Here is a 12,780-nt window from a genome sequence, read left to right on the forward strand (position 1 = left end):
GATCAAAACAATGCACCAGAACAATGGAAAATAACAAAGAACTCAGAAACAAATCCTAGAATATATACAAAAATCTAATGTATGTTAAAGGTAACATCAAAAATCAGTGGGTAAAGGGAGAACTATTAAATAAATGGTGCTGGGATAATTTGTCAACTATCCAAAAAAATCAAATTTAGATAACCCCTTCATATCATATACCAAAATATATAACAGATGGATTGATGTAGGAAAAAACCCAAAGCAATCAAGCAGATGAAAATGGATGAAATATAGGTGAATATCTTATTTTGGATTTTATGAATAGATGAATAGATGAAATAGATGAAAATATAGATGAAAATATAGGTGAATATCTTATTTTGGATTTTATGAATCTAAAGCACTAAACGAAAACACAATATGAAAGGCTAATAGATTTAATCATGTAAAAACTCAAATCTCATATATGTCAAAAAACAACACAAAGAAAATTAAAAGGTCAATAACAAATTAGGAAAAGTATTTGTGACATATGTAAGTGAGAAAAGGTTAATACACTTTATTAGGAGTTTTAAAACTAGTTCGTTAATAGAAAAAAAATCATGCGCACAAGGTAAAAATGCAAACAAGATAAAATTGCTAATATGGAAAGGAAGCCTTCTTTTCACTCCGGACCTGCAGGCCCTCAGGCCTCCACCCACAAGGGAACGACCTTCAAATGTTTGTCTCCTTCTAGAAATGAAACAACTACATATTTTGTATATATTTTATTTCCTCTCCTTTTTACATATCTAGGAGGATGCTATTCATACTGCTCTACACTTTGATTTGTTGTTTATTTTGTTATTTATTTATTTTTTTTTTACTTAATAATACAGCTTGGGTATTGTTCCAAATCATCAAGTAAAGATTTTTCTCATTCCAAATCATCAAGTAAAGATTTTTCAAGGCTATATTGGTTTCCAATGAATAAAGATATCATAATTATATAAAGATTTTACAAATCAATAAGTAAAAGATGAACATTCCATTAGAAAAAAAAATGGGAAAGGACATATAATGTCCTCAAAAGAAGAAATATGTATGACCAACAAACACAGACATATGCAAAGCTCAATCACACTATCAGAGAAATTCAAAATAAAACTATTAGATACCATTTTTCATCCATCAAATTGGCAAACATTTATAAAAATGAGAATTATTCATCATTGGCTAGGATGGGGAGAAATGGGTCTTCTCATTTGCTCGGTGGGAATGCAAACAAGTAGAACCTTTCTGGAGATAACGTGGAATCAGCACCGAGCATCTTAAAATGGTTCCACCCTTTGACAATCTGCAGCAATTTATCTTCAGGAAATAAATCAGAACCATACAAACATTTATGGGTTTACACTGCAGCATTATCTTATAAAAATGAAAAATTAGAAAAACGTTAATGGCCAACAATGGAGAATAATTAAATATGTGGCATATACAAAGGATAGACATTATATGACAACACAACCTTTACAATTAAGCTTTTGAAGTCTATTTAATGACATAGGAAAGTGTGCATGATAAAATGTTAATTGAAAACAGCATAATACAAAACTATATACAAAGAGTAGGGATGTGGGTGGGGAAAACAGACCAAAATGTTAATAGGGTTTATTAGTTATTTTAATTTTCTTCTTTATATGTTTTTTACAGTTTTCTAATTTTCTAGAAATATACTTTTAAGTCAGGAAAAAACAATAAACATTATAAAAGGAGTTTTTTTTATTCCTTCAAAGTTGGCCAATACGCATACAGATACAATCTGTTCTACAGGCATTCCTGAGTTATTATTCTGTATAGAGCACTAGAAAACCACTAATATTACTCACACCTTATGGTGTCCTACTTTACAAAAGCCTGCAAATTTATCTCAGAAGAGAAAATTGCATGTGCCCATATGTTCTGGTGTTGCAATCTCAACAATGAATTAAAGGACAAAATCCAGGTACTTATATAACCAGGTTAAAATTGGGAGTACTCGTATGAGGAGACTCAATTATCTCTATTACAAAGAGCCCTTATTTCTCTGCTGTGTTAGAGGCATCTGTCATAGATAAATTCCTGTCTTTTACAGATTCTTTTTATCCTCCCTAACAAAAACAAGCCCAGGGAAATGACAGTCGAGTTGTACAAACCCAGTGTTCAGACTTCCTGAGAAACTTGTCTTGAAATCAGAAGTCAAATTCCTGGCCTACATCAACCTTAACAAAACACATTCCCCTTCAATAAACAGCCACACATTGACAGCTGAGGACTTCAGGATAAAATAAAGACCTTCACTCTGTGAATTCTTTTCATGACAGAACACCTAAGAGGTTTTCTTTTCAACTTGGTATTTAAGAAAGTAAATCTGGCGCCTATCTATCTTTCTAGTCTTATCTCCTACCCCCGCACCTACCCCTCCCTCAGACCACAGCGAGACTGGATTGTGAGATTCCCCAAACACGCTTGGACTTCTTCTCTGTGCTTTTGTTCAGGCTGCTCCTCAGCCTGAGACAGCCTCACCCTTAACTTGCACCTGTTGAGATTCTACCCCTAAAGGGGGCAGAGGCCCAGTTCAAAAGCCTGGAAGAAGCCTACCTCAGTTTCCTAGCTGGAAAATACAGAGCTCTCACAGCACCCTGCATCTCTCGAAAGGCACATTCCAAGACCCCATAAGGATGCAATAAAGGCAGTGAGAAGACACGGGCTGCTACCAGAGACATGCAGATTTGTATCCTACGTCCATTCCTTATTGGCTGTTCGCTTTGAGCAAGAAGTTTAACCTCTGAGGCTTGGGCTTCTCATCTGTACAGTGTACCTTCCTTCTAGAGTTTTTGAGAAGATTAAATAAGAAAACTCATGTGAAGTACCTAGCAATATATATTCATCAAACGATGGTTTCCTTCTAGTCCTCCGTGAATTTCTGTCATGTTAGTAATTCTGTGTTTCTGTTATCATTTTCCTCACCCAATACACATACATATGTGCAGTGCACACTCGGGGCTACAAACTCCACGTAAGCAGAGCTGTGTTTTATTCATCTTTGTAGTCTCATAGCACCTAATTCTGTGACCTGTACTTATATAGAAGGCACTAAAAGTATTTGTTGAAAAAAAGTAATTAGTATATTAAACACGTTTAAAACATTTAAGACTACAAATGTTACAGCCAGAAAACCAGATGGCTTTTTTAAAGAAATAAGAATTAGCAAAGCACCAGATAGCATTTCTCAGAGAGTAACAATCTAATTACAAATAGATACATCAAAGTCCCTGTGAACACAATAGCACAAATGGTCAATTTGTTATTTTCCCCATATCCTCAATTCTCATTACCTTCTAGCCTTTTAATCTCCTCAGCTGTCACTTCCAGTGTTTGATCAGATAGGGAAGCAACTTGGATGACCTGATAGAAAAAAGAATGAAACGTGTAGAAGTGTGTATGTTTGTTTGTCTTTAAACAGAGGCAATTCTGTTTTTAACAAAAGATGAGGAAATATCAAACATCAAAGATCCCCTGTTTTGGGGCTTCCCTGGTGGTGCAGTGGTTGAGAATCTGCCTGCTAATGCAGGGGACACAGGTTCGAGCCCTGGTCTGGGAAGATCCCACATGCCGTGGAGCAGCTAGGCCCGTGCGCCACAACTACTGAGCCTGCGCATCTGGAGCCTGTGCTCCACAACAAGAGAGGCCACGACAGTGAAAGGCCTGCGCACCGCGATGAAGAGTGGCCCCCACTTGCCACAACTAGAGAAAGCCCTTGCACAGAGATGAAGACCCAACACAGCCATAAATAAATAAATTTAAAAATAAAAAATAAAAAAATAAAGGCAGAAAAAAATTTTTAAAAAAAAGATCTCCTGTTTTAAGAAAATGTCAGTGTCCCCAACTGGAGACTAAATCTCAGGTCTTCTTACTTTGGGGGTGGTAATTACACTGCAGATGATCATTCCAGAAGAAAAGATTTCTTTAAAATATTACACAACAAACTTAAAAGACCAAAAGGATAATTTTGGACTCGAAACGTAAGTAAGAGTTTAAAACTGCATTCATACATATTCTAGTCCCAACATAACATGCTATTTCTTGAAAATGCAATACTTAAAATAACAGCATTGTATCGGAAATTCTTCATGCAATGAAGAAATAAATGTAATTATGAATATATTGATTACAATGTTGTATACCCAACATACAGTTTTTAAAGTACTTTTGCCTGGGGGGAAGTGATAAATTAGGAGATTGGGAGTAACATATACATGCCACTATATATAAAATAGATAACTAACAAGGACCTACTGTATAGCACAAAGAACTCTAACCAATACTCTGTAATAACCTATAATGGGAAAAGAATCTGAAAAAGAATGGATATATATATACATATATATATATACATATAAATAAAACTGATTCACTGTGCTGTACACCTGAAACTAACACAACATTGTAAATCAACTATACTCCAATAAAAAATTTTTCTAAATGTTTGGTAGAATTCAAATTAAAAAAATAATAAATCGCTTTTCACGACTTAGCTCATAAGACCCAACATCCACCTTAAGTTACATCACTGGAACCCTTGTTTGGGGGTCAGAGAGACACTTTGTCCATAATTTTCAAATGAAAGAAGAAAGCAACTTTCCTAAAGTAACAAAATGGACCATGGCAGAAAGACTTGGAAAAAGAACCCAGTCATAGATGGGAGATCACCTGCTTTCCACAGAGAAAAATGTCCAAGCAATAAAGAATCCAGAATTCTAGATTCTCAATATTAAGATAAATGGGCAAGGAAAAATAAAACCTAAACTACAAATTTGATGATTAAAAAGGAGAATGTACATTTTACTTTAAAAAATTCTTATCAAAGAAAAAAGAAAATTAAATACCAATTAGTCCTCTCATAGGTGAAATATAAAGAATCAGAAGAAAACCCTCTGCAAACATTACCTAGAGTTGAATTTAGAAATACTCACATAAAGCAGCACAAATTAGAAAGTCTTTACTCCATTGGAAGATCATTAAACTTACCAGCTGGGCAAAAGTTGTAACTTTTAGTCTCTTAAAAAGCTCATCTTTTTTGTATCTATAATCTGAAAAGCAGAACAGGACAAATATTTTTTCCAGGCTTCTTTTGCTTTCTCAGAGATATTAATTCTTTCTAGTCATCAAGTTATATGGTATATTTTTCAAGTTATTTACATGTTTTATCTCATTTGATCCTCATGATATCCTCAGAATTAAGCATGGCAGGTATTATATCACCTTTTCATTTATTCCTTTGCTTTGGCCAGTAAGAAGCCTCAAGCTGAATTTATAAGCCACCTTTTTGGATCTAAAGATTTTACCCCTCCCCTTTATTTGTGTACCATTTTCCTTACTATGCTGTCTCTACTTTGACCATATTGTATTGCATGCATTTTTTGTAAGCCCTTTAAATCCTTTTCAGAATAAGCAGGGAATAAACATCTGCATTTTACAAATGAGGACAGAGACCCAGAGAAGCTGAGTTGCCCTAGGTCAAGAGCTGGTAAGACATTTACTATTCTATCTCTGCCCTGAAAAGAGTACAATTCTATTCCTGAGGTTACAAACTATGCTAGAGACACAGGCCAACCCTTTTTTTTTTTCCTGGAGTACAATGCTGGGCACAAACCTGTAACTGGTTGTGATAATCTCTTATATCAATTTTCCCTCAACTCCACTTCAATAAAAATCTACCTATTCAGTTTTGAATATGAAAAAGTTCTGGAGATCTATTGTACAACAAAGTAAATATACTTAACACTACTGAACCGTACACTGAAAAAGGTTACGATGGTAAATTTTCTTATGTGGGTATTTTTTAACCACAATTTAAAAAAAGAAAAATCAACTGAAAACATCAATATTTACTCAGTGTTATCTTTACAATTCTGAGACATAACTCAATGGGGGTACTTTTGCATTTGTTTGTGTTAATAATTCTTCATATCATATTAAACAGTTTTAAAAAATTTAGCCAATCTCACTTTATTATTTGTCCCATAGAGGCATATTAAAAGTTGGCTTCCCTAAACTTTTCTGAAGATGACTTGCCAATTCTGAAGAGTTTTCAGCGTTGAACTCCTGCCTACCCTTTCCCTTCACTCCTCTTCTAGGTTTATATATTGGTGTCCTTGACTCCTTAAATACTGCCTCATTATTTCAGAATTACTAAAGGTTAGCTGGATAATTACTATGGCCTTCACTGTCTCATAAACCAAGACTCCTAGCAACAAAGGAAAGGATTAAAGGTACTTAAGATTATTTACCTGGTGATACTAATCATTTCCATGAATTTTCCAAAAAACCAGCACAGACCAAATAGTTATTTTGGAGGATAATGTTAGCTTGGTTTACCAAATAGCTTGCGACTCAGAGTCGGGAAATGATATTACCTTAAAAACAGGCCTTCTGTAAATATATCAAGACTCTTTCTTATGGGAATTAAAGCTTCTCTGTTCTAAAATGTCCTAAAGATAGCAATTTGGCTAAAAATTGACCTTTCTTCCAGAAAATTCTTAAAACAGCTTCTTCTAGATACAAGATGCAAAGGAGCTTCTAAAACCCACCAGGATGCAGACCCGAATAAGCTGAGCAGAAGCTTTAAAAAGTGCAAGTGAACGACTACAGTATTTCTCTCAATTGCCACCAACTTGCCCACCAAAAGTCATTTACGTAAAGCAAAATGGCAATAAATCAGCCAATGAAAACAGTCAACAGCTTTCAAAGTAGTTTGCACTGTGGCATTTATCCACTGATATTCTTTTGGTATAGTAACATAGTTTGAAATACTTCTCCAATTCTTCACATTCTAAGTATAAAAGGTACACATTAAAATCCCCTTTAAATAGAAATCACCTTAAACGAGAAAACAGGCACTGCTATTTTCTAACGATCATAGTTTCTAGCATCCTCTCATAAGCACTAGAAATCCCAATGCACATTTGAGCCTGAACTCTACATACCTGGTTCTGGTTTAGAAGGACAGCCATCATTAGGACTTTCTGACATTATTACTCAGAGATAAAAGATCAAGCTAGACGTTTTACAGTAAGTTTTAAATTTTATAAAAAGGATAACTTGGAAAGCTCTGACAGTCTGTCCTTGCAAGGGCGAACAGAGCTTTAAGAATGGAGCTTCTGCTACTGTAGCTTCTCCCAAACTCTGTGATGGAGACAAAAAATCCTAGTTTCAGATATGTTATCAAGTTTTGCTTCTCTGGTAAGTCTGGAATCTAAGTGCGTCTCTCTCGAGTTACTGGAAGGACAGAGACCTAACTATCTAGGATGTTTCACACTGGGCCCAACTAGTGTCATCTAACCACTAGAAGCCAAGAATGGGCTTTGTGAATGGTCAATAGACACAGTGTGTCTATTTTCCCCAGGCAGAGTTGAAAGAGTATTCAGATTACAAAGGAATTCTGCGTTTTCAGGGTTCTGTTAAAACACATTATTAGCAAAGGGAAGTTGGGCTCACAGTGGAAGACAAATCAAAGGAAGTAACAGCACAAGGTTTGTGATTTCACAGAAAGACATGGCATCTAAGGTAATCCGAGAAAAGTGACAGGTTTAGGGTGTCACGAAACAAGGCAATATTCTCCTCCCTTCGGACCCAAAAGAACACCTACAACAGAAGATGGGAAAAGAGAAGGAAATATCTTCCAAAATATAGATCCCACACCAGAATCTGAAGTAATTCTAGTCAGGGAATCAGCACAAAGCGTGTAAAAGGTGAGAGGAACCTGCTGTCTTACTAAAAGGAAGCCCACAACTTCTAGAGAAGGAAGGTGAAGTAAGCATTTTCAAGGACTCTAATCCACAGGTATTTCTTTTGGGAGATAAGCTCCATTTAAAGTTTAGATATTAAAGAAACCACATTGTGCTTTTAAGAACTGTTTTAAAAAGGGTTTCAGCAATCTGGGTGGAATGGGACAATTTTTATGGGACAAATTTTGGTGTGGACAGGTGAGCCTACACTCAGCTACAAACGCTTAGGAGGTGAAAGAGGCTACAAACCAAGACAGAAGCAGGCCAGTTGAATTTTGCTTGCCATGGATGAATTAAGGACGACAACAATGACGTTTCGGTGAGTAAACAAGATTTTTTTCCATAGTTTAAAATTTTAATGTACACTTAAAATATATATACTTAAAGTGGAATATTTTACAGATATATAACATTTTAAATATATAGCATAAAATGTTTAAAATATAGAATATATAAGAAGAAAAGGATACTGCGGCATCACACACTAAAAAACAAATGTCTATAGCATCAGTCCTTGTAGTTGAACGTGGCAAATAACAGAGTCAGCAAGAAGCTGCTCCTGAGTCCAGATCTATTGTCTGGGGTTTCTCAATACTGCAGCAATTCAAAAGGAACAGGAACATTATCATTTAAATTAAAAGGCCTGCTGTGTAAAAACAAAAGTTCTGGTGAATTTTGGATTTGTAATATTCTCTTCCCAGAAGATGTATATTACCAGAGCCAAGTCCTGAACTGCTATCAATCAGAGTACCTCTTCACTGCCATTAGCTCAATACTGCCCGAGCACTGGCTTCTCCTACTGAAGCTATGGACAAATCCATCTTAGAAAATAGATGTTCCTACTTCTCTAATTCTAGCCTTGATGTGTACATTTTACATCTGTTTTGGACACAGATTGAAAAATTATGATTTTTTCACTCAATGACTAGAAGCATATCTTTGCCGAAGATTAGTTTTTTAAAAGGATGTGCATGAAATATGATTTTTAATTAAAAGAAAGCCAACTGCAATGAATTTATAAGGTATAACACCACTTTAAGAATAAGCTCTTTCTTTCTTACACCGCTAAGTCTTTCATGAATACTGTCGAATTTATACTCAAAAGAATGTTATAAGTTATTATTACTCCTATCTCAGGTATAGAGAAAATAATAAAATAGGAAAGATTAAGTACCTTGAATCCAGGTCATAAAGACTGCAGTACAATGACACTAGAAATTTGGGTTCTCAGTTCTTCACTAGAGGTTATTTCACATTCCAACATTAATATCTCCTATGGGATCTAAGTCAGGTAGAACTCAGACTCAAAGACCACAATCTTAGCAGCTGACCAGAATGGCACACAGTGTTTCCCACATCCTTCTAGGCACCTGCCACACTCACCTGACTCCCATAGCTCTGTGTGTGTGTCAGCTGTAGAGTGTGGTTAGGCTCGTTAATAACCAACTTGTAGAGCAACTACAGGGTTCCATTATCCCAAACCATCAGTAGTGTTACTCACTTTTTTTGATCTCTTCTAGCTTCTCAATGTATTTAGTCATACTGCTACCTAAAAAGAGAAGGAGGATTTTAGCTATGCTTTTCCTGGAAGAAAATGAGTAACACTGTGAAAACAGTATGGAGTACAAGTATTCCCTAAGCCTTCCCATTCTGCTTTTACAGAATTACAGTAGACAAATGGATCAGACATAGTAAATAGTCTTTTGGATTATACAGCATTATTAAAAGGTAAGGAATCCAGGGAAATGTTCTGGTCAAATGCGTTAAGCTGAGGTGCACACCCAATAAACATTAAGTCCCCCCAGGCAGCACGAATGATCACTTCATGTGATTTTTTTTCTTTCTGAGTTAAGCCTTTCCTCTTCCATTTCTCCCCCCATAAGCTTTTTGTGGGGAAGATATGCAGAGGGAGAGAAAGAAGCAATGACCTCTGAATGTCTAAAATGTGCCGTTGTGCCTACCCAAGCAACCCTTTCCTCTTCACTTAATCTTTGTGGTTTCCTTCTCTTTCCTGAACTTGGTCTTCCACTATTCATGCTGATGTTGCAGCCTGAACTAGACCACACAGTCTGTACACCAGTATTCACTGTGGATTTGATTTGCTGAGAAATAACAGCAGATTCCCACCACTGTGGAGAGTCCTCAACCCTCATGTTTTATGGCCTGGTTCTACAACACTACGCTCTAGCCAAGGTGGTTTGGAGAGTTTTCATGCATTAAAACTGGGCCAGGATCCTTCTGGTTTCCGAATGAACTAAAGTCTGGTTCTCAAGCCAGGGGCTATTATTTTTTACTAGGCATGCTTCAATTTGATTCAATTCAGCACAGCAAGCTCTATCTGGCACCTGAAAGGTATCGCAAAAGAGGAAAACATTCAAAATAATTTCTCATTTCTAAAATTGTGCTCCTAACTTTTAAGCCTTGAGAGGAGCTAGTCAGTTTCAGTCACAACTTCAGGTAAAAGAAATGCTTCCAATTAATGGCATGAACTGATGTTTTCAAGCACTATTCTGAACTTTTCTTCATGTTTAGGTCAGAAGCAGAGAAAGAAAATCCTTGCTCTGAAACCCAAAGTACATTTTCAAAAAACAACTTATATCATTTGTTATTATTAAGTCCTTGTCATGAATTCATTATAGAATAAAATTCTGAGTTAAAATTTTTCTTTCGTCTGAAGACACACAGTCCCCAGATCAGAACCAAAAAGCAGGACTCAGTGTAGTCCTGGACCCAGACCGTATCCTTCCAAAAGCTCAGAGAGACATGATAGTAGTCAGGGCTACTCAGAAGCTGAGGCTTCTCAAGACAGACACTGAGAACATCTCAGAAGAGGTCCAAATAGCATCAAAGACCAACATTAGAACAAAATATGATCTTTTCTAGGTTCTTCAGGCTATAATGGACCTGAGATGTGACCAGATCTCCACAGTGGAAACCATGAATCCTTCCCAGACTCACATCCTCTTCCCTGCAACTCTGCACTTGGGCGGGAACTCGACTGGTCAGTACTGGGGTAAAAGACAGGGCAAATGGTGTGCTGTTCAGCGTCCTGCAGTCTTATTCTTAAACTATTTTACATAGGAGCTTCTGGTTATATGTTCCTGAGTCCCTTACAGTGCCAGGCTGTTGATGTGGCAGTTGGTTTCTTTTGGCTGGAGAAGCTTTAGGCCTCCTTCCAGAATCGTCAAAAAACTGAGGTACAAAAAGGATCACTGACTTGTCCAGTGACACAGCAAGTTAGTAACTAAGTCAAGATTAGTACTCCCAACCTCCTGGTTTCTAATATGGCTCACAAAAACATATCATTCTCTGGCTGTACTGTTTTAAAAACATGATTTCACTGTGAGGTAAATATGTAGGAAGTGTTACTTCCTTTATAGTATCGGGTGGGAACCATTTTATGCTCTAAATTCCCTGAGGCATACTATGCACAGAAAACAATAGCCAACCTTATTATATAGTCTTTATTATTAAAACATTGCATTTCCAATCTATAGCAGTTTCCACTAACAACGTGTCTAAAATCCATTTCTCAGTCAGTTATCAACATTTTCAGAGTATTTACACAACACTTCATCTTCATACCAGCAGAGCCTCACAACGACCCTGTGAGGTAGGTTGTCATTCCTACTGATTATTTTTCCCACTAAAGGAGAAGGCAGAGAAACAAAATCTTTTGCAGAGGTGTACAAATACTTGGTTAAATTAAGAATAAATCTAACAGGGCTATTGATAAGAAGCTCTTTTCATTACAGCCATTCATTCTATCCAAGTAGAGGGGGGAGAAAAAGAATATGGAGGATTTCTGCATTGCTTCAATTGGAGAAATGACTAATTGACACAAAAAAATCTCTAAAAATGAGTTTAGAAAGTATGAAAAGTAGTATTTTATCCCACTTCACATACTGCTTATATCTTAACTACGCAGCTCATCTTACTGGATCTAATTTCATCTGAAAATAGTTTTTTGACGACCTTTTAAAAAGAATACAAATGAATCAATTCTATAATTGACTTATTTATAAACACATTTTTGTTTTACACAAAAGTAAGGCGCCTAAAAGACTATGAACAGACTAATTTTTTAAAATTAAAATTACACATTACTGCCAGATAAATTTTCCTAGACAATACTTTGATTTAAAAAAGTCAGCGGCTCCCCATCACTTACTGACTGAAGTTTAAACTCCTTGCTCTACTCGTGAAGGCACCAACATCTCACCTACCTCTTCAATCTTGCCTTAATTACTAAACTTGACAAACTCTCTGTTAGTCTTTGGTTCTCTAACATGTCACCTTGCCCATGTAATCATAATAGCTCACCCAGCTGGAAGTGACCTTTCCCTCCTCTGAACTTCTACCGCACTCGGCTTACCACTCACAAGGCATTTATCACTGTACTGCCTTATTTGTGCGCAAGTCTTATCTATCTTATTATACTGACAGCCCAAAACAACTATTTACACACACACACACACACACACACAGAATATCTTTATCCTTTCCATTGTCTAGCGTAGGAGGCACTCAAAAGTATTTGCTAAATGAAAAATACTATGAAGATCTACTAGCTGAAGAATCCTTACAATGAATTATATTATAATGTAAATAATCACACCCCAATTTGGTTTGCGTTTTTGGATACCTGATTTTCTCTAAGCTATGCCCAACCTGATTTATATATAGTACATATATGTTACATACTACTTAAATGACCTATATTGTTTCAGGACTCAGGTAACCTAGAAATGTATAAGATGGTATTTAGCTTCTACTTAGTCTATAATTTAAGTTGCAACAAAAGATATATAAAAAAGTTTTACAACTGGAATCAAGAGAAAGAGACAACTCAACTATGTCAATAGTGCTAAGCAAAGATAGAGCACAATCGACGAACTGAGTGACTCATTCATTAGATTTTTTCCTTTGTTTTCCTATAATTTAATAACATTATTTGAACTGAGCCAGTAAGAAAAGCAAGTGATTTTGA

The 12,780-nt window shown here is 36.0% G+C and overlaps 1 protein-coding gene across 4 annotated transcripts in view; it reads right to left on the reverse strand.

The window, feature by feature from the left end:
* The window catches only part of CEP41 (centrosomal protein 41), a 48,944-nt gene that overhangs the window by 12,838 nt on the left and 23,326 nt on the right, over nucleotides 1–12,780 (reverse strand). For 2 of the 4 annotated variants that reach the window (XM_068549457.1, XM_068549456.1), the window contains exons 3-5: nucleotides 9,292–9,339; nucleotides 5,032–5,093; nucleotides 3,339–3,408 (exon numbers count right to left, since the gene is read on the reverse strand). The exons of 1 other annotated variant lie outside the window; for it this stretch is intronic. In XM_068549457.1, the coding sequence (XP_068405558.1) occupies nucleotides 3,339–3,408; nucleotides 5,032–5,093; nucleotides 9,292–9,339 (180 nt within the window). Of the gene's footprint in view, nucleotides 1–3,338; nucleotides 3,409–5,031; nucleotides 5,094–9,291; nucleotides 9,586–12,780 lie in introns of those variants that run through there. One more of the 4 variants, XM_068549455.1, reaches the window with a different exon arrangement.

The sequence above is a fragment of the Eschrichtius robustus genome, chromosome 8, assembly GCF_028021215.1.
Source record: "Eschrichtius robustus isolate mEscRob2 chromosome 8, mEscRob2.pri, whole genome shotgun sequence".
NCBI lineage: Eukaryota > Metazoa > Chordata > Mammalia > Artiodactyla > Eschrichtiidae > Eschrichtius > Eschrichtius robustus.